The following is a 21,980-nucleotide window of genomic DNA, read 5'->3' as shown; positions in this document are numbered from 1 at the left end:
TCGCTCGTCTTCTCTCGGTAGTTTTCGGAACGCGCTCGACGACGCGCGCCAACAGAAGTCTGTCGTCTACAAAAGCGAGAAGCGAGTGCGCTTTTCTTTCCGACGTTTGTTTCCTTTATAATCTTGTTTGACATCGTGGTTTTCATATTTAACAAAAGTTCGACATATATTTAAAAAATTGATTTTTTATTACAGGCATCAAGAGAAAACGACATGCAACTTTTGATGTATAAAAAGCTTACAATCTGTTGGTAAGGCTGCGTTCGGAAACGTCACCCGAGTGCACACGAGTATAATACTCCCTTCTCTTTCTATCTCAGCGAGTTAGAAGGAGAAGGGAGTATACCTGTGTGTGTACTCGGGTGACGTTTCCGAACGCAGCCAGTGCAGCTACGAGAGACGAGAAGGGTCTTTCACTTTTATCTGCGCGGCCGCGGAGCGGAATCGCTTCGCGAAGTATGGGGTCCATGGGGGTGTCCCGAGAGGCTCGGTACTTCACCGGTTATAATCTCGCGATTTAAAAAGAAGTTACACCCGCCTGTTCTGACACTTCTTTCTCTTGCTGTTCTTTGTAGAAGCGAGAGGGGTGGGGACCGTACGGAAGGATGTATATTGTGCTCGACGACGAGGACATCGTGCCGAGGCACTTCGCCGTGTGCGACTTTTACGGCGTGGAGACGTGTTTCTGCTGGGACGACGACAGGCTCGTCATCTTCCCCTACGTGAACAACGAATCGACCGAGACGACGCGGGACGCGCGGATCCTGGCGACGCCGGCCCCGGTGAAAAAGGTACAGTTCTTCGGCAGCAGGGCCTTCCTGATATGCACGCCGCAGGGCGCCTACAAGGTATCGCGGTCCGGCGAGTTCGCCCTCCTTAGCAAGAACGCCCTGGACATGGGCAGTGAGTACTTCCATGTGCTCGTCGCTTGGAGCAACAGCGTCCATCTCGACAACAAGCTGGAAAAGTCGTCCGCGCTGCTGTTCCCCCTCGTGCCGAACGCGAGCGAGACGGTGTGCACGTTCCCTCTGAACCCGACGAGCACCGAGCCACAGCTCGTCAGCTGTTTCGATGCTGGCTGGGAGACCGAGGGTAGTCTGTGCGTCGTCGCGCACGACAGGAAGCTGTACGCGCTGAGGGTTCAGAGGGATGACGCCGTCACGTCGGATGACGCCAGACGGTCTCGCTGCACGGTGCAGCTGGTTTACACCAGTGACGTCGCTATCGTGGACATCCTGCCTGTGAAGAGGCGAGACAAGGTGACGGGGCTGCTGCTTCTCACGAAACACGCGAACGCGGTAATTCTGGTGCACGGTAAAGACGGTAAAAACGATAAACTGGTATTCGAGAGAATAAACCTTGGGGAAAACGTGAGGCACAGAGTGGCACTATGCGCCAGTTTCAGTTTGTGCGTGGAGAACATTGTGTGGCTGGTGTACTGTGATCGGTCCAGAACGTATTACTTAAGAAAGGAGCTCTTCGTCGACGCGGTTCAAGAAGCTAGGGTCGACGAGAGGACATTTACATGTGTGCAGTATTACAAGCCAAATATAATTCTAGGTATGTCGCAGAGGAAGGAATTAGTGGAGCTCTCTCTCGAAGAGCTGGAGGACTCCTTGCCAATCGGTGACAATATACCTCTTCATACTGGAATGTTTGAAAGAACAGACATTATTATGGAGAAAATTTGTGCCAAAGTGAAGGAGCTGAGTATACTCTATGAGAGTTTGACGGATGAACAAGACAAGTTGGAGAGAATAAATCTGTATGCTGCCAAGCAAAAATTGCAAATAAGTCCTACCATTGAAGTGTTCAGGCTGTGCAAGCATTGCTATCTTGGTTTAAGTATACTGGACAAGTTGCCTAAAAACAGCTACGTGGTGTTTAGCTTTACTTCTAAAAAGCAAAACACGTTCTACATAAAGAAAGTCACGGAGACGTCACTCACGATAAAAATGCCCGTCAATGAAAATCGGATACTATGTTCTTCGTCCATGAACATGGATTTGATCACATTGATGAATGAACAACGTCCATGGTGCCTTATACAGGATTTCATAAGCTCTCCGCCGCAGGATCTTAAGAAGAAAAGAGGGCCGAAGAAAGAGAAGACTGCCTTTATAGATGCTAAAATAGCGTTGCTGCAACGCTTAATTTCGGAGAAACGAGAATTGAGTATGACAAAATTATGTGAAATAAAAAAAAACGTACGCGCAGAATTATAATTTTGCAGATATAATGGTAGAACTTTATGAATTTTATGTGTGTATATATATATATATATATGTGTGTGTGTGTGTGTGTGTAAGTTTAAAATATGAATGTTTAGATGTATAAGTTCTACTCATTTTCTATTGCTATATTAAAGAACTGGCAATCTAGTCCCAGTAATTAGAATATAATTTTAAAGCTATATTTTATTATTCTATCAATTTGATATATAGTATTAATTCTCATGTGATAAAGATTTTTTATTTTGTTTATCTTCCATGTTTTATACATGTATATCTTTTACAATACGCCTAAGCACATTCTACACTTCTACGTGCTTTCGTATTGTCTTCTAAAAAAACGAAGATTTTGTATATACAGTATTTATATTTATATAATTACATAATTATAATATAGAAAAGGTACAGGAAAGAGATTATGAGAAATTTTATAATGTAATCCTTGTACAAAATAATGCGGAAAATGGACGTGAAGAGAGACTTAGGCAAATGATGAGTTACGACATATATATCTAATTTATAGACACTTTATAAAGATAATATAATCTATAAGGAAGAACATATTTATTGTGATAAATATTCTTTCATATAAAACTGTCACACGTCAGATCGGCTCTCTTTGTTACTGAAATTCTCGATTATCGAAATTACATTTGTCTACGAAGAATTATTCTTTCGCCTCATAACTTTCGCCAGCTTTGATACTTCCGGAGTATATTACGTACGTAAATGTACTTAATCTTTAGTCTCCTAGTAATTGGAGGCAATAATTTTCATGCTTTATTTGGAAACGAATACAAGTATATGCTAAGCGAGGGACCAACGATCGTAACATACTAAACATATGGCAGTAAGTATAAACTTACTAAATAATGATTGTAAAATCATTACTTAAAAATGATAGACATGACAAGTCTCAATAAATATATATGTGAAATGAGGAGCATACATATTAACACGACATTCATTATATTACATATACTGTGTAAATCATCTCTGTAAAAAATGTCACGTTTATATTTATCTTCCACGCTGTAACTTCATCTATATAACAGTTTATTGTATCTAGATCTATTATCCGCAATATAATGTTTTTTTTTCTTTTATCAGGTGTAATATATTTCTTCTCTACACATAATATTTCCGTTTAGACTCAGTTAGTACAAAATATTATCCCGTTCTTTTCTTATTGATTTCCTTTTTTGTAAGTACTTCGATCAATAAACTACGGAGAACAATGTCAGGTAACCATTTCCTAGCTCGATACATTCTACAGAATCCAAAACCAGATGTTACGCTTTGTAAAATATTTTAGTATAGAGGTGATCCGCGATTAGCAGACGTGCAGATCATGCAGACATGGTTTAAGTTGACTTCCGTCTTTTTAAATTTTACTTTATTTCTGCTGTGTATTTCAGGTCTGCTAATGTAGAATCATCTCGTGTAGATACATAGAAAGGCTCGCTTTTCAACGCTTTCTGCCTAATAATTACAGTGTAGTTGTATATCGCATTGATGCGTTCAATGTATATTTTAAGTACTCGATTAACAACAGTATAAATTATATTGTACATTCGCCTCATGTGTCTTATAAAACAGAGAACAACAGTTTATGGAAATTAGATTCCTGAAAAAGTATTAACAATATTACGGAGTGAAAAAGAAGTTTCACAATATAACTATAGGCATTCATTCCTAAAATTATGACATATAAAGACAATTGTATAATAAAAGACAACTTTTATATATATTTTAGATTTCACACACTCCAAATGTACTAAAAAGAGTATACTATACTAGAAAAATTCTATTCTTAGAGTAAACAATTTTTTTTCTTTAGCAAACATTTAATCTTTCATTTTCATATAATAAAATATTAATTCAAGATAATAAATCAATCAGTCGTCACAAATTCACAAATTAAGTACCTAATAGATAAAGCTTACTAGGAGAGGACTAAATCCTGTTTCCTATTTACATTTGTATGATACATATACAATTTTCGTAGTTTAATTACAATATTAAATACGTTTTGCTAATCGGAACGATTAAATTGTTGCTAAGGAAAGATGAAATGCAAATCAAGCAAAGAAAAAAAAACTTTTGCTTTGTTTCTTAATCTTAACGCTAAGAAAAACAGTACATGTCTCCTGCACTTATCTTAACATCTTTTCATTAGAATAATGAATGCAAGAAGAAGTGATATAAGTACGTGACTGTGCCAGTTACGACAAGAATGTAACTTATGTGTTGATGAAAACTTCAGTTTCTTAAAAGAAAGAGGCGGAAAGGAATACTCTCTAGTAAAAAAAAAAATCGTTTAAGCACACAACGATAGTATATAGAGAATTTAAGGCACATAATAAAAGTACAAGTAATTATATTAATTATGTACCAAGTCATTTCCTTGCCGCTACTTACTAATTGGGCCATTTCAAACTATCGTATACGTTTAGATTCGCATACAACTGAAAAAAATAAAGATGTAACTAAAATCTCTGATTTTCGGGAAAGTGACCTTTGAGTAACGTACACTAAACCTTCTTCAAACCTTTTTTTCGTTTCATTTGTACTGTTTTCTAATATATATGTATATGTAGTGATAGTATGGATATCGACCGGCCGACTTCATATATTTCATTTTTGTTCTATATAACGAATCTTTCGTACTAAAATATATTCAAAATAATGTCAAGGCATTATTGCAGCGTTGTTTCTATCACTTTTTTCTCAATTAGCTAAAAACTGTACCCGCAATGCCGTTCGTTTTACTCGCATTGAAACAATCGTAACATGATATCGTGACAGAACATTGCATACGATACGTACTCTGTGAAACCTAGAAATACACAAAAAAAAACTAAAAAAAAAGGTAGAAAAATCGTTGATATACGCACTCGTAAAATGGAAGAAAGACTTTTTCGTTTCAAGACAAAAAGCATGTTACTAAATTTCAATTCTCTTACTCTTTCTCTCGTGCATAATTAGATAAGCTTTAAACGGATAGTCTTTAATCTTAGTACATCTTGACTTTATCATCTATGAAATGCTATTAACAATCAATTACGTACTATTTTCCTCTTTATGCAAACTAACGATATAAGGTGACTTTTGATACCTACGAAACTTAGCGACTCACGAAAGCCGAGGTCGGGTACAGCCTATAAGCCAATCGCTAAAAATATGAGGCGCCTCTCTCGCGATAAATATCTAAGTAATTCGTGAAGTACCTAATGTCACAGTAGCAAAATGTGTCATGCCAGCATGTTCTGTTCTGTGTTGCTCGTTGCTCTTAGCGTAACCGATTTCGCCGACAATGCAGAGTGCCGTCGGCCGTTCTGCAAGCGTTAAGAGTTATCCTGTTTAGGCAAGAGATTTGCTCGTTCCTCATCGCCGTTCACCTTCTTCATAGCGGGCGACATTCGTGTCACCTCGGACTGTCGAGAGAGAATATCCGCGTCTAGCGCGTTCAACGAATCGCGTTTAGTTTGAAGTTCCACTGGACTCATTTGTACCTTGAATACATATATCCAATGTGTGTTATAAAATTTCCAATGCGTCATAAATTAGAAAGAGATAAATCTCATGTTTAGTCAAATCTCGTCATGAGATGCATTAAGAGTGAGCTATATATAGAAACCTTTGCCGATGAATTCCTGATTTTCCCATCGTTTCGCGGCGAGATAAACTTCGAATTCGTGTTCGGACTGGCGCTGACCGGAAGCGGTGACGTCGGCGCCGTTACGCTGCGCATGGGCGAATGAATAACGGCGTCCTTTGCCTTCTCACTGTCCGTCAATCTGTCCGCGGGCAATATCGGAGACTCAGGTGCACTACGATCGTCTTCTTCAAGAGAATGCAGCAACTGTAAATTGACAAGACCGTCGCTCATTTTGTTCAATACAGGATTGGCGAAAAGTTTCGCGATAATTCATAATAGCTTATGATTTATGCGGTAGATTGCAACCTTTTCCACTTCATCGTCGAACTGTTCCTGACCAGGCAACGGATCCTTTTGACTTCTTTCCAAAAGTGTGGCGCGCTTCGCGGCGAGGTACAGGGATCTCTTGACCTTTACGTAGAAAACCTCGGTCACCGCACGCACCGTATAGTCCGGTATAAAGGTATGACGCAGCATAGAATCCAAATTGACAGACTGAATGCTTCCAACTGTCTGCGGGTTTGCGTTTGTAGGCGACTCGGCTAGAAACAAAAGAGCATATCGTTCGAGCAAAGCTCTGTTTACACGGGCAAATATTATCAAGATTGTATCTCACTCTTACCAATTCCGATGTTAGCGGTAAGAGCTTGTGATCCGAAATACGTGAAAGGACCGCTTTCAAACATCATGTTCTCTTTGCCCACCGTCACTTCGACGCGACCTTCTAAAATTAGCACAAAGTAATCGACCGCTTTTCCTTGCTGATAAATTATCGCCGCCGGATCGGTTTTGGCTTTCTCGCGCGATTTCACTTTAATGTGATAAATAATATCTTGCTTCAGTAAACGTCGCAGGATCGGCTCCGATATAACATCGGGTTTAAACGTGTCCACAGCTGAAGATAATATAATTACAAGTCAAACATTGTAAGATATATCTGTAAACGTTTTGCAATCCGTTCGATATTGCTCCTTACTTGTTGATAAGTACTGGAACATCGCCAACGTCAATTGTGGCGAGATGTGAATTCGTTGGTTTTCTTTTTTCTCCGCGAATATAGTAAAGTCTGTTGGCATTTTTGCACGAACCTGTCTTTTACGTTTACTTCTGTTATCCGCTGCAAGAATTAACATTCGGCGTTAAGCAACTTACGAATTTGTGAAGCGCGAATAAACGATAGAACAAAACCTACTAAACACATCTGTCTCGTCAATAATCTCAGCCTGAATTAATTCTTCAATAACATCCTCTAACGTTATCAAACCAATCACCTCGTAAAACGGATCGCCTTCGCCTTCGTTGTTAACTCTCTGTACAAAAGCCATGTGGCCTTTATGACCTGAAAATATACATGCGTGATTGTTGTTACTCGTTATTCTCATGAAATCTATCCAGAAAAAAAAAAGAAATTTAAAAAGAGTTATTATACAGACCTTCCTTGAATTGTTTAAACATCACGTCCAATGTAGCATCCTCAAAGACAAAATGACATGGATTTTGATAAAATTGGCAAAGTGTCTTGAGAGGCATGTTATCATCAGGATCAACGAAAGCGAGATCTTTGATATATAGTATTGTTACTATGTTCGTTCTTACATTTTCGTACACTGGTACACGCGAGAATCCTAAAAATAAAATAAAACGCACAATTTTATCCTGCGAGTTTTACATAAAGTTGACAGGAAAATCTACAATCACTAATTATAATTAAATAGTTATTAGATAACCATTGTTAAATTATTATTAGGACCTGATAAACTAAGTGTTCACCTGACATTTATCTTTGATAAGTGTTTAGTTAAACTGATAATATTTAGCGTTGATTAATACAGAGGAATGCGCAAACGTCATTGAGATTCTCTTGAAACATTAATCGTACCTGATTTCATAATCTCGGATACAGTTTCAAAGTCTAGAATAGCGTTATAATTCAACATGTATACATCTTCGATTCTGGTCATTACATCCAATACGGTCTTCTTTCGCAGTTCTAACGCTCCTGAAATTATATTTACTTCATCTTTCTCTAAATCGTTGTATTCGGTCGTTACCTAGAAAGGTCGTTACCTGTATAGTATTAATATATCAATTTCAAGTGTTCATGCATTTAAGATATTTCTAATAAAATTTTTCCACGTGCAAGACATTTGCAGTTGTAAGTATTATCAGCTTTTGTTAGATCAGTTAGATAATAAACTTGGGTAATTGTAAATAATCACATAAAGGAACAACGTTAATTGTAGTTAAGTATCGAAAACCAGTGCAACTACGAGAGTTATTTCCCCTCATAACAATACCACAAGACATTCTAATTCAATTTAATTATTACACAGCCATTTAATTTCTTACCTTGACCAACTCTTTCAAGCGTTCTCGACTATACACATTTCCGATCTCTTCACCGAGAATGACATCAAGAAGCTTGCTAATTGGGTAACTTAATGGAAAGGTAATTAGCATTGTAATTTTGGTCAGATAGATGGTCTTTGCACCGACGCATAATCCGTGCCTGCTGCACATAGCCTACAACATATACAAATCGCATCTTCAAGCTCGAGATCAGAACCTCGAATAAACCATGCAGGAAGCATTCGCGTAATATGAAAAACATACCTGTGGTGAAATCTCGCCAAAAATGACAATAGCTAACGTCGAGCAGATAACAGCGACAATCCCGGATGTCAAGTCATCCAGCAATATCGTGAATATTGAATTGACAAGAACGTTGGAAAACAGAATCGAACACAAAAGGTAATTTCCGTGATTTCTTACCGGCTGAATGGCTCTTGCATATCTTTTCTCCTACAACGTGGAAGTAACGTAACGTAAGTGGAAGGAGGGAAATGAAAACGCCGATAAGATATAAAAAGAAAGAGAAAAAACGGATTTTTGCTTACTTTTTCTGTACCAGTGTTGACGAGTATTTTCAATTCGGTCCTATCTATCGACATTAAACCGAGATTGAGACCGGAGAAAAGTGCGGATAAACTGAGACAAACGAGAATGATCAAGATAGTGAGCCAGAACGGTAGTAATTTCTCATATGTGCTGATCTGAAAGTCCCGAACTATAAATCATTGTTTTTACTCTGCGTGACGAAATATTAAGTCTTATTTTATTGTAGGTCTTAGTTATTCGCCTAAAATTGTGACGGTGAGAAGGCGAGAAAGGAAATATGCTCACAGTGTTGTACAGCGCAGTGCCTTGATGCCTAAACAGCACGTCATCCTTCTTAAATTTCTCTTTCTCGTAAAACGGCCGTTTTGCGCATACGTAAAACGACGATCCCAGAGGAAGTACTACATGAACAATCGCTGTAGTTTCCTCTACGTTTTCCACCTTGAACGTCGAAAGGGGGCATTTAATTTTTCAGATATTTTCTTTTGTTGAGCAACACGACGATATACTCACCGGAAATTCGTTACTCTTGATCTTGTCGCACACAAAGCCTCTTTCCCCCGGCACGTCGGTGAAGGTGATCAAGGTGTCTTTCGTGATACCAGTGCCGAATAGTCGAATTACTGCCTTACTCCCGGCCAGAATCCGGGGAACACCCTTCTCGTCGTGACTGGGCTCCTTATCAGCCATGTCTACCCGCAATCCTTCGATATGTATGTCCGTGTAATTGTTCGGGAAAGTTTTGAAACCATCGAATGGATTTTCATCGCGTCGCGTGCGAAAATATTTTCTGGAATTGATAAATTCGCAATTTATATTTTAATAAATTAATATACAATATATAATGACGGAATTCATTTCCCATCAATAGGGACTTTTTGCAATACCGTCTTTCAATATGATAAACGTATCTGAATTATATATAGATACGTTCACCGTCTAAATTCACATTAGGGATTTCGTTATGGTAATCATGACGTCGACGGTAATCGCGAACCTTATTCTCTAAAAAATAAAGTTGTACGTTATCTAAATAGCGTTACGGTGAATAATGTGCATGCGTAGTTTCGCCTTTCGACTGATAATGTGAATGTATCTAAACAATTCAGATATAGATACGTTTACCGTATCTGAGAAAGACGGTATTGCAAAAACCTCCCTATTATTATTATACTGTCATTGCGCATTGCTGTTATTATAGTCGCGATATTTTAAATGCAGACGTATCCCACGAAAAAATAGTGGTCGATAAATGCTAATGTCGAGAGGCATATATAAAGCGTTATCAAGAGACTCATTCCCGAGATACCAATATAACTCGTTAATCTGCAGAATGAATCGCGGAGAGTAACGAGAGCCCTTTCATAAATAAGGCTATCGTCTTAAAATATTTAGATAATGATATTTCAGATGGTCGATAAACATAAAAAATTACGTCATCCTGCTTGTCTTGCATAAGTCATTTAACCTTCTTCGATATCCCGTACGAACTAGTTTCGTATAACATCGAATGCAAATTAATAAGAAAAAACACTTTTATATTTTATTCTGAAACGATTATTCTCTTAGGACCGGTTGTTCCAACCTGTTGGTAATCTAACTAATAGTTAAATCATATGTCTATCTTTGTCTAATGTAAAGGATAAATAAAGACATATATATGATTTAACTATTAGTTAGTTTACCAAAAGGTTGGAACAACCGGTCCTTACTGATAATCATCTCCAAAATTATTATTATTATAAAAATTATGAAAGCAGCGTTCGAGTGCATTTTAACAGAAGGTTCTGAAGTGATTTTTCCGTAAATCAGGGTAAAAGGTCGAGTGTTCTAAAGGTCGAATATTTTCGGCTCGATAAAGCAACGCTTTTCGAAGGAACGAATCCGTGACGTGATTTTTCATAACTGTAGAAATAAAAGCGACACGTTCTACGCGTAGCCGCGTAAACGTTACGTCGCATGTGCGACGAGTTATCGGCGACGGCGGGATATATGGGTCGCACACCAATTTCTATTTTTACTGATTATTAACGTGGGCCAAGTTTGAGTATTGAATCGCAGACTGTTGGGTCGTAGCCAGCATGAGGTGTGGTCAATGGTTTAGCGTTCGTGGATGGCGTGCGGTTTATCGCCGTCGCGCATCGGTGTTCGACGAATTCCTCCTTGGCGAGCCGAAATGTGCGCGTCTAAAGTTGCGCATTCCTCACGCCTCGAGCGATAATATACGCCCTAAACGTTCATCGTCGTGCGACATCGTCTTCTATTACCTAATCCGACGCGGATTTACTCCCTCCTGCGATGTTGATGACGAAGTAAACAGTCCCGCTGAGGGAGGCCGGGGGAGGGCGACGAGACGCGTGATTTATTGAAAACTAAACGATCCGCATGCTGTACAAAGTCATTCGCCTTCTCATAAATCAGCGTCGTAATGTTCGTGGGAACGTACGCAGATAATTCCGGCGTATATATACATTTCGTATATATGTATAACTTTCGTGATTAGACGGCAGAGTAAAGAGAGACGAGATACTTGTTTGCAGAAATCCTAGGGCTTCCCCTGTATATGCCGTTTTAGAAGCAAACAAACAACATTTTCAACGTTTGTTTCAAATGGACGCGAGTCCAATGAGATTCAAATCGACAGAAACGTTACACATGTGAATGTTGCATGAAAAATCTGTAATGTGACATTACAAAGTAAAATATACACACATAAATATATACAAATGTATACAGATATAAGCCAAAAAAATACATATATATATTCAGTTTTACATATAATTTTTACCTTGATATAAACAGTAAACATGTTTAGTAAATTTTGCTGAAAATGCGCAATTCGATGCATCGAGCTTGAAATAATCAACTTAATTAAGAGTCTCTCAAGGCCTTCGATATCACTGCTGAAATATTAATGTCCACCGCGAAGTACTTATATACTTTCTATTACTTCATATCTGTTTTTAGACACCTAGTCATATTCCCTCAGTGATCAATTTAGATAATTATTTGATATATTCTAATAAATTTTGGGAATCGCTCTGCTGCTCGCAAGACAAGAGAAGAGATGAAATCGAAGAAATTCACGGAAAATACGCAAGTGGAAAAGCCGACGGAGTAACAGATTTACGCACGGTACGAGGAAAAGGAGAGGAAAAAATAAAGAGAGTGACAAAAATAAAGATGAAGAAAATGCAAAAAGTAAGCCAAAAAAAAAGGACAAAACGATAAAGAAGATAGGAAAACATAAAAATGAAGTTAAAGAAAAAAGTAAAATGATAAAAATAAAGAAGAAAATAGAGATGAAGATGGCACAAAGAAGATAATGAAGATAATTTTAAAAGAAAAGAGAAAATAAAAAATAAAGAAGAAAAGAATATAAACAAGAATATAAAGAAGATAATGTATAAGGAACAGATGATGAAGATGAAATGAAGAAAAAAAAGATAAAGAAGAGATAAAGATAAAAATAAAGAAAATACAGAAAAAGATAAAAAAGACGAAGATAATAAGGAAGCTGAAAAAGGAAAAAGAACAAGGAAAAGGAGAAGGAAAAGGCACGGAGTTATATCAGGTATATTTAGAAAGTCGAGACTGTCGAAGATTACTCACTCCGGCCGTAATTTATGGAGGTATTTTAAGGAGACGCGATCGCCGAGGTTGATCCAGTTTTCGTCGCTGCCGTTTCTCAGGCAGAAATAGACGACGGTAACCTTCGCATCCGGAATCATCCGGAATCGGTACATCGCGCGGTCGCTCGCCGACGACGTCCATACGGCGTCCAAAGTGTTGCCCGCGTCCGGCGGGCAATCGCGGCTCGACGACGACCATCGCGGGGCGAGATCGCGATCGAGGCCGGTGCCCAGAAACTCGATCCCCAAGTCGGGAACTCGGCGACCGTCGGCGGGGCTGACGCCGAGGAGCGGCGGTGCCGATAACGCGACGACCGCCACGGAATTCACCGCGAGCTGAACCACGCGCGGCGGAACGTCGCCGTGACGGACGGCATCGTCGACCGCCGTCGCCGTCGCCGTCACCGTCGCGGTTGACGCGATCGACGCGGTCGACGAGCCGGCATTCGCTAGCTGGGCGACGTACGCGGGAACGAACAGCAAAACAATTGCCGTCGGCGCAAATCGCGGACGGCCGACATACTGCGCCATCATACGACCACTGTGACTCCGCCGACAACTTCACTTGGCTCGAGCCGAAGGCTTTAGGTAGTTGTATTTATAATGCGCCGCCGCGAGTGCGCGCGCACGCGCCGCGCGCACGCTCCCTTCGACTGCGGAGTGCGCCGTGCGGGCTACGCAATTGTACGCAATTTCACATTTCGCCGAAAACTGCAGGCTCGTTTCCATAGAATTTGTGCATCGCGCGCGGAATATACCCCCGTCCCGTGGGGTAACGATTAGTCCCACACCCTGACTATATAGCGAAGACAATTGTAACCGTGATGTAAAAAGACAGGTGTAGCATTTCCAAGGGTGCGCAGTCGTCATTTCCTTTGACCAATCAGAAATTTGTCCGAGATGCAAGAAGGAACATTTTAAACGAGATGACGAATTGTCAAGCGGTGTCGACGCAGGTCGGTGAACGACTGGTGGAAGATCTGTGGAGTCTACGCAGGCCGATAGAACGGTACTACATAGGCTGCGGTCCACTTGACGCTACACAAATGCTTCGAAGCATTCCTCTTCTCTTTTCTTTCAATGAAGAAAGAAGGAGAAGAAGAACGCTCCAAAGCATTTGTAGCGTCAAGTGGACCGCAGCCATAGTCTAATCTTAAATTTTAAATTATAGAAAGGTTCACCCGAACACGCTGCAAGGGCGTTTTATTACTATAGCACCTTATAATAAATTTAAGACGATTTTAAATATAATAAGATCGTGTCAGAAATGTTGTTCTTACAGTTTGAATAAAATAGTAAAAGAAGACATTATTATAAATTAACTAATTGACTAATTAATTGATTTTCTGAATTATATTTTCACTGCAGTTCTAAAAGAATAACTTCGATCAAATTCGACCAATTTGATTTATCTACACTTTGCAAAAACGACATCTAATATACCGACATCGATAAATTATCGGCTATTGATAATACCAGCGTCGTTTCGCATTTATCAACCACAGATTGTCTAGGCGTTTCCCGTGTTCACCGGCAGGTGGCGTTACTTGCATCCAACAATCCCCGGATCGGAGATCGGACCGGACCGTATCGCCGACGATTTGCCGTCTGCTCCGCTCCTCGCTCCAACTGGCTCCAACGTATTCAACAGAACAGTATACAAGTGTATTCGAGTGCGTCGTGGACAGAGTCACTCGCGGAAAGCCCGGTGGACCGTCGCGTTGCGTCGAGCGTCGAGCGATTCTCCGCGCGCGCAAGCGAATCGTCGCGCCGCTTCCTGCCGTCTGCCGTCGCCGTCGGAGTCCTCCCGCCTCCGTTGGAAGAGAGAGGAGCGCATCCGGAGCATCCAGGAGCGCGCGGCAGAACCGCAGAAGCGGGACGCGCGTCCTACGGTCCGTCAGCGCGTCTTTTCGCGACGTCTCGCGTTGGGACGCCGCCTGGATCATCGCTAGACCCTCGCATCCCCGTCGCTCCCTCGTGACCCGGACAAAATGGGGACGTTCTGCTACAACTTCTCCAAGTACACGCTGGCGGCCATGAGCCTCGTGTTTTTGGTGAGTCCACTTCCGCGCGTCTCTTCATCCTCAGATCGATACGCTTCCCTCCGCCTCCGCCCCGGTCCGGCAACGATTTCACTCTTGCCTTAATTCTAATTCGATTCAATTCTAGGATCGACCGCGGTTTGCCAGTGAGTTTCTCCCCGGCCTGCAAACTGAACGTTTCACGTTTGTCCTGTGACGCGCGTAGCGCACGTAAACTTGGATGGAGTTTACGAAGAGTTCTTGTTTTTGTTTGCCGCGGCTCTCCGCCATTATTATCGATGCCTCCTCGGCAGGTCGCCTACGCTTCGACTCGATTAATTAATTTTATAGGGCGCGAAGTCGAGTTAACACTACCATGAGAAGCCTGCGATTGGACTCGTCGCCGAAGCTTCTTCCTCGTGATAAAAAGCAATTTCATTATATACACACACATCTCGCTGGAAAATTATAGGTATCGCGAGGATCCCTCGATCGAAATCATCGAATGCGAATCGCGTGGGGGTGATTGCGTCCACGTGCGACGGAAATATCGATGACACCCGAAAACGCAGGCCGGCGCGGAAGAACGCGAGGAATCATCGGGAACGATTAGAGGAACCCCTCGAGAGGCGACGACCAAGTTGAATAAATATCGAGCTCGGATTAAGCAACTCTCGCGCAAAGCGCGACGTTTATCGACCTCGTAATCCATGATTTCGAAATATCCATCTTAGACGTGCGTTTAAATATAGTCCCGCGGTCGTAGAGCGCGAGAGCGCCGTTTCTTCCTACGAGCTTTCGCGGCCCACGCTACGGCCCAATTCCCTCCTTGCATCCCCCGCGGGGTCGGAACGGTATTAACGAAGGAGCGCCTTCCGAGAGTCGACTGCACTTTACGCCGACTATATTTGCTGTAATCGCTATGTAAGCTGGTTCAAAGTCCCGTCGCGTTTACGACGGCAGCGTAAGATCGCGTCGTTTCCCGTTTAACGTGGAAATTCCGCGGCGCTTTATTTCAGATGGTCAAATCCGTCGAAAACTGATTTTACTTGCGAGATAGAGATATGACAGTAGATCTACCGTAGAAAACGAGCAGAATCTGCCATTCCTGTCAATGAATAAAGATATTATTTATTATTATTTCTGTCTATATAATAAAGTAAATAAAGATATTATTATTAATTAATTAAACGATACTGTATAATCGAGTCGTATCTGACTTAACGTAGAAAATCGGCGGCGCTTTATTTCAGATAGTTAAATCCGTCGAAAACTGATTTTATTTGCAAAATATGACAGTAGATCTACCGTAGAAAACGAGCAGAATTTGTTATTTCTGTAAAGTAAATATTATTATTTTTTTAATATCATTTTTTTAATTTTGACGTTTAAATAAAATTTTAAATGACAGATTGCTGACAGCCTGCAGAATTCCGTCGGCAGGTTCTGTTGGCGGAAGACGAGTTTAATGCTGATGCCATCAATCCGCTTGAATCCACTGTCGAACTGCTGACGTTTTGCTCACTGGCTTGCCTGCTGGACTGAATCCACGTGACGATTTTACGACGGCTCGGAGAGAAGGTCGGGGATCATCGAGATCTCGCGCTAGATATCCCGCGATCGGTATTAGCTCTGATACTAGCGGGATGGAATCCGCTTCTGATTCATCGGATCGTTTTTAGTTGTTGCGCGCGCTCTTACATCAACTCTATCGCGTTATAGCGAGATTTTCTATTCTCGCCGCGCGACGAATGAGAGATGACACGCGAGATGTTTCTCTTTTTCCGCTTTACGGCACGCTTACGTTCGAATAAACATTTTGTGGCTCGAGAAACCTTGACGTTTTCTCTTCCGTCAAAATTCTCGCGTCTTTTCTCGGAATCTTCTTGTATATTAATATATTACGTTTATATATGTCCTCAGTTCTTCACGCGGAAGGTACCGACGCGTTATCTCTCTATTCCTTGCCGACGAAGATCCACGGGCTCCCAGAAATTTCCAGCTCCATCCGCGGGATTCTCTCGCCTCTACCAATATTTGACTCTGGCACATTAATATATTTTTTCGCTCGTGTCCGTTTACACAAGCTAATCGACCAGCTTGCGGCAGATCCGCTCGAGAATAGCGCTGGTACTTCGAACGCCAAGGACGTCTCTCCTCTTCCTCCTACCTTTTAACCCGTGAACCCACGTTCGGTGCTGGAGAAGAGACTAGCGGCAGAAAACCCCGTGATAATCCGCGCGCTTAAATGGAAGCTGCCACATCTGGCGGACAGACAGTTTCATTGTAAACGTCCCGTCCTCCTCCCTTGCCCAGGCCCCCGTACGGTTCGGCTCATAAAGTGGCTCGTTAGTCTCTCTCATCCCGCAACGTCGGGACTTGCTTGAAAACATCTTTTGTGGACCGACTCGCTTGTCCTGCACCTCGAACAATTCCAAGAATAAACTAGGAATAGCATTACTCGACTGGGGGGGGGGGGGGGAGAAATTTACACAGAAAGAAATTAATAAATAATTTAAAAGAAAATAGCGCATTTCTCTGCTAATTAAGATCGAAGCCGCGTCCAGCGTGAACGAGCACGAACGAACCACAAACGAACGCGAATGTATTCCATTTCTCGTTCAGAGTCCAGGCATACGACAAGGAAACGCTCGTTCGTGATCGTTTGTGCTCGATCTGCCTGGACGTGTTTACTTTATTTTATTTATCTTATGCTGCGTTCGGGGAGCGCGCTATTAGCGCTATTGCATAATTCTATCTTTATCGCTCATCAAGTGTAGAACAAGGATAGAATAAGCAAATAGCGCTAATAGCGCGCTCCCCAAACGCAGCCTTAATGAGCTTTAATCGCTCGCTCGCGTTCGTTCGCGATTTTTCGTCCTTACCAGCTCGATCTAAACGTCATTTATTCGTATGTCTTTTACAGATAATTTCGGTAACGGTGATAACTCTGGTAGCATGTATGTTATCGGACAAAACGTATTTAGTATCGATCGCCGAGGAAGGGAACAACTACGAGGCAGGCCTGTACATTTTGCTTTGCACCGGAATCCTCATGCTCATCGTCTCCGTCCTAGGCTGGTGCAGTGCCTTCAAGCACTCTCGATATTGTCTGGCCACTTTCTTCAGCATCATGCTCGTCATCGTGGTCGCGCAAGTCGCCTTCGCCGGCTGGCTTTACGCCCATAGGGACCGCCTGGACGAACTGGTGCGATCTTCCGTGATAAACACAGTTAAGGTAATTCCCCTTTTAATTATGAAACGTTCTAAATTCAGTAGCAATTCTCACGTGAAGTGACTCCTCGTTGTTCGAGTAATAATTGTATATTATGCAAATGAGCATATCCCATTATTTTTCGCAGGATGAATATGGCGAGATACAATGTCGCACGCAGATCATGGATACGATTCAGGCCACTCTCGAATGCTGCGGAGCCAATGGACCTGCGGATTGGGCCGGCAGCAAGTACGCGAGTCAGGAATCCTCTCAATCTCAATTGCGGTTATCTTTTGGCGTTTCAAACGCCAACAACGTGTTTAAAATACCAAAATCTTGCTGCAAAGATGCGACCAGCACCGCCTGCAGCGAGGGTCGCCTGATGAAGGTTGCCGGAACCGTGAGCTCCGCGATTTACAGTGAGGTAATGCTTCTTTTTGCCATATTAATTAATTGTTCGTCATTCAATTTTATATTATGCGTACTTTATTCTTATTGCATTAAACATACAGTGTGCCAAGACAAAAATTTTGTTGCAGGGATGCATGGAAAAGTTGGTGACTACACTGAAGACCCAGAGTTACCACTTTATGGGTGCAGCGATACTGGTCTTAGCCCTAGAAATTCTTAGTCTGATACTCGCTCTAATTTGCTGTTGCAAAGGCGGACCATCAGATAGATACAAAGCCTAAGTTGACTCGTCGCGCGTATCGTGTAAGAATCTTCCCTTTACCGGGTGTCCCACAATAACGGCGTAATACCAAACATAATCAAAATTTTGTTTCTGTGCCAATGCCAGTGGATACCTTGCAAGTTGTGTCTTATGTTTAATCACGTGGGACAAATGATTCATCTCATCACAAAGTACGTTTAATAAGTAACTATTTTTTAGGTTGCTATTATTCTATAAGGTTGAATTGGTATGCGTTATTTTGGGACCAATTCAAGATCTGACGTATGATAATGCCATTTTATTATTTTATTTTCTTGTAAATAATGTTTTGATATTTCCCTTTTAACATATGGAGAGTTTGTGTATTTTACAAAATTGATTTTTACAATTTACATACGCACACTCATACTTGCAAGAGTAATATATCTAATTTTTTTATCGATTTTTTTAAAGGGGTACAAAGATTTGACAGGTGTTAAGCTAAAATGTATAATTGTATGAAATTTTTATCGACATATATAAATTCCGAAAGAAGATTATATCTCTTTACAAATCGAGGCTATTAAATAGAGAAGGTAATCACACAGATGTTTCATAACTGTGGAATATTTGTATCAATTTGAGCAGACATATGTGTGACTTATATTGATGCAGATATAATTATTTAAGATACATATAATATGTATATGTATATATATATATATATTAGGGTGGTCCTTATTTTTCGACTTTTAAATTTATTCTGCGGCACCCCCCAGAATGTTTCCAATTCGCAAAAAAATAATCCCTGCCAAAGCTCAGCTCGATCAGATAACGGAAACCCGTGCCCCCGGATTTTTAAACATTTGAGTTCTCTTGTATTAAACTGTTTATTCCATCAACATTGGTTTTTAAAGCGTATTTTCCACAAAAATCGGCCTAAAGCACTTTTCTTTTTTTAACATGTGTGTCTTGCTTTTCTGCATCGTTTGAGACCTTATACTCTCATTTAAACAATTAGGTAAATTGTTAATAACTAAAAAATAAAAATAAAATAGTTATTGCATTTATTGCTTGATCAGCTGGAAAAAATTATGTATGGGCTACAAAAGTTATAATAGTATGTTTAGAGCCAAAAGAAGAACAAAAATTAAAAGATTTCATGTCTTTAAAGACAGGCTCAAATCCTTCAACTCGAAACGGTACCGGCCGAATCCACCACAAGTATGAACATTAGTAAGAAATTTTTGGACATTCTACAATTGTCGTTTGAAGTAAAGTACATGCATGAAGACACTAAACTTGCTAAGAAGAGAAACAAAATAAAAGCGTTACAGGAGAGGATGAATGTGTTGTATCATATAATGTAGACTCTTTATTAAAAACAATCAATTTTTTGGTTAACGTTAATGTTAAAAAAAGAAAAGTGCTTTAGGCCGGATTTTTGTGGAAAATACGCTTTAAAAACCAATGTTGATGAAATAAACAGTTTAATACAAGAGAACTCAAATGTTTAAAATTTAAAAACAAATTTTTTTGTCGAGTAAATAAGGACCACTAATCTATATATATAAGCCTTCCAAAATTTTTGAGAGTGACAGCAGGACTGTAGAAAGAAGTCTGATTATAAATGCTTCCTAAATAATTTTAAATGCACTCTGACTCCGTGCGCATTTTATTGATCTTTATTGTCATTAACAGTTTTTTACATTCGCGTAATATTATTCAATTCGACTCTCAGTCTATATTTATACCTGCATATCTTACATGACGATATAATGTACTGGACAAGAATCTTGATTTTATGAATATAGAAGAAGTTAGGTGCGAATTTAATGGACACTCTTTCTGATTACTGCCAAAAATGCTCTTCTACATAAATATATATATTTCCAGTTTAAAGACTTTTATGTACATAAGCATTTACCATCTTTCACAAAGTACCTACACAGCTAGGGTTTCTTCGGGCCAAAGTAGTAACCAAACTAACGCATTGCGTTGACATAAAGTGAAAATTATTATATTTTAAATTGCATAATGAGGTATTAGAAATATTATTTCTATGACAAAAAGTATATCTTGTGTTGCATCTGATATATTTATAATCTTACGAGCGCGTTTAATATTTCGCATGACGTTAAGTTGCTGATTTTTATTTACTTTAGGCTTATTGCTTTTTAGCAATCTTTTGATTAGAAGCTATATTTTCACATGACTAATCTTAATTAGGAGTGTAGCGTTTAACGATCTGAGTATAGGAATCTCGAGATATTGAATGGTGATCAGTTATATCGTGTCTTACACCGACTAACGTTTTCTTAGCGTTAATCTCGCGAATCAAAATAGGGAAAGAACATGCACTAATACATACAATACAATCAATCTAGTACTTTAACTTACTACAGCGCGATCGTCATAGTGTCTAGTCTGTAAACGATTAATGTTAACTTATCGACTTATCTACTTGCTTTATCTCTCACGCGATATACGATATATTTTATATATTATTTTTTATATACATATTAATAATAATTTTCTATAGATTCTATGAATAGTAATAACTGTTACCACCAATTTTACAAAAAAAAAAACTACTACTTATAGAGTTTGCATACGTAATAATAATATGTTCGATTTTATATAAATTGTATTAATCGCAACAAATTATTATACCGCGAACATTGCTTTTGCAAGTAACGTTTTATTAAAGCCATATCAATATTTTTATGACGCCACTAATTCCAGATAAGTCTTCGAAATGTTTATATCGTATCTGATGTGCTATATAATACTCGGCTTATTAATATAATACAAGATGTTGGTTGTATGCAAGAGACATTGCGTAATATAAAAATCCATATTTCTAAACATTGATATATTGCGTTATTAAGATTCTTATGGAAATTTTACTCGCATGGATGGTCGATTAATTTATACAAGTTTGCGTTGGGAATCAATCTTTTTAGAATTTTTTTAGGCATCTTGACAATTATCGCAAGAGAGCGAAAATTCAAACAAACAGAGCAAATATCTATAAAGATGAAGTTTCTGACAGAATTCATTGTTAAACTATGACACAGCATATTCCGCTGTTAAAAAAAATAAAGTTAGTAGCGAACGAAGCCATTGATGTTATATTAAAAGTTGTAACGCAAAATAATTGTTACGTGTATATGTAAAAATACAAAAACGGCGTGTAAACAGCAATACGTATGTTGACTAAAAAACACAAGACACACACTCCTTCGATTCTACATTATATTTCTCGTACACCAGCACAAAAACATGCACCCATCTGTATAATTCTCATGTATTCTTGATCGGACTGTTCTATTCTGATGTTACTTTACAAGTTTATTTTCTGACGTGGATTACATTTGTACAATTTTTAGATGTTGTCTGCCGTTTAGTAGAGAAGATAAAAAAATATATTAAACATATGTCTATAAATGTAAAATTATATTGTACGGAAAAGAAATGTCGACGCGTGCAGGAGTGAAGCGTGGCGGTTCTCACCTGTGACGATAACTGTATAGTTTACTTGCGTTTTGTGCGCACACATCGTGAAATTAAGGCAGGTACTTTCTGGACAGACTTCTGCATATACAGTTTTCCAAGAATAAAGGTATTCGTACACCTCCAAGTGAGTGTTTATCGTTATTACATAA

The 21,980-nt window shown here is 39.8% G+C and overlaps 3 protein-coding genes across 6 annotated transcripts; 2 read left to right on the top strand and 1 right to left on the bottom strand.

Moving 5' to 3' along the window:
• Window positions 1-360: 360 nt before the first annotated feature.
• LOC139776644 (uncharacterized) lies at window positions 361-4,618 on the top strand. The gene is made up of 2 exons (XM_071713469.1): window positions 361-490; window positions 576-4,618. Exon 2 carries the CDS (start codon window positions 606-608, stop codon window positions 2,223-2,225), a length of 1,620 nt encoding a protein of 539 aa, XP_071569570.1. The 5' UTR covers window positions 361-490; window positions 576-605; the 3' UTR covers window positions 2,226-4,618.
• Uex (metal transporter uex) lies at window positions 2,774-14,368 on the bottom strand. Of its 3 annotated transcripts, none has more exons than XM_071713455.1 (14): window positions 13,974-14,368; window positions 9,304-9,580; window positions 9,076-9,231; window positions 8,790-8,945; window positions 8,506-8,694; window positions 8,242-8,415; window positions 7,772-7,943; window positions 7,326-7,517; window positions 7,085-7,231; window positions 6,869-7,009; window positions 6,515-6,787; window positions 6,199-6,434; window positions 5,872-6,096; window positions 2,774-5,746 (listed from the first exon to the last, which is right to left on the bottom strand). In XM_071713455.1, exons 1-14 carry the CDS (start codon window positions 14,366-14,368, stop codon window positions 5,579-5,581), a joined length of 2,901 nt encoding a protein of 966 aa, XP_071569556.1. In that variant the 3' UTR covers window positions 2,774-5,578. The 3 variants fall into 3 exon arrangements, with proteins under 3 accessions (XP_071569556.1, XP_071569555.1, XP_071569553.1); XM_071713454.1 differs by lacking the exon at window positions 13,974-14,368 and adding an exon at window positions 13,243-13,307; XM_071713452.1 differs by lacking the exon at window positions 13,974-14,368 and adding an exon at window positions 12,403-13,072.
• LOC139776650 (CD9 antigen) lies at window positions 14,336-21,955 on the top strand. Of its 2 annotated transcripts, none has more exons than XM_071713481.1 (4): window positions 14,336-14,476; window positions 17,370-17,681; window positions 17,806-18,084; window positions 18,200-21,955. In XM_071713481.1, exons 1-4 carry the CDS (start codon window positions 14,414-14,416, stop codon window positions 18,350-18,352), a joined length of 807 nt encoding a protein of 268 aa, XP_071569582.1. In that variant the 5' UTR covers window positions 14,336-14,413; the 3' UTR covers window positions 18,353-21,955. The 2 variants fall into 2 exon arrangements, with proteins under 2 accessions (XP_071569582.1, XP_071569581.1); XM_071713480.1 differs by lacking the exon at window positions 14,336-14,476 and adding an exon at window positions 16,158-16,381.
• Window positions 21,956-21,980: the final 25 nt, after the last annotated feature.

This window comes from Temnothorax nylanderi, unplaced genomic scaffold, assembly GCF_030848795.1.
Source record: "Temnothorax nylanderi isolate EJ_2023f unplaced genomic scaffold, tnyl_v1.0 TNYL_tig0124_pilon, whole genome shotgun sequence".
NCBI classification, from domain to species: domain Eukaryota; kingdom Metazoa; phylum Arthropoda; class Insecta; order Hymenoptera; family Formicidae; genus Temnothorax; species Temnothorax nylanderi.
The sequence above is the reverse complement of the archived record's forward strand: the minus strand, read 5'-3'. Positions and strand labels throughout refer to the sequence as shown.

Coding starts and splice junctions, on each gene's coding strand:
- LOC139776644 (XM_071713469.1), top strand. CDS start 606: ATGTATATTGTGCTCGACGACGAGGACATCGTGCCGAGGCACTTCGCC.
- Uex (XM_071713452.1), bottom strand. CDS start 12,956: ATGATGGCGCAGTATGTCGGCCGTCCGCGATTTGCGCCGACGGCAATT. Junction 9,232..9,303: donor TCAAGAGTAACGAATTTCCG/GTGAGTATATCG, acceptor TCGACGTTCAAG/GTGGAAAACGTAGAGGAAAC. Junction 7,010..7,084: donor TGACGAGACAGATGTGTTTA/GTAGGTTTTGTT, acceptor TAATTCTTGCAG/CGGATAACAGAAGTAAACGT.
- LOC139776650 (XM_071713480.1), top strand. CDS start 16,202: ATGACACGCGAGATGTTTCTCTTTTTCCGCTTTACGGCACGCTTACGT. Junction 16,382..17,369: donor CTCAGTTCTTCACGCGGAAG/GTACCGACGCGT, acceptor TGTCTTTTACAG/ATAATTTCGGTAACGGTGAT. Junction 17,682..17,805: donor CCGTGATAAACACAGTTAAG/GTAATTCCCCTT, acceptor TATTTTTCGCAG/GATGAATATGGCGAGATACA.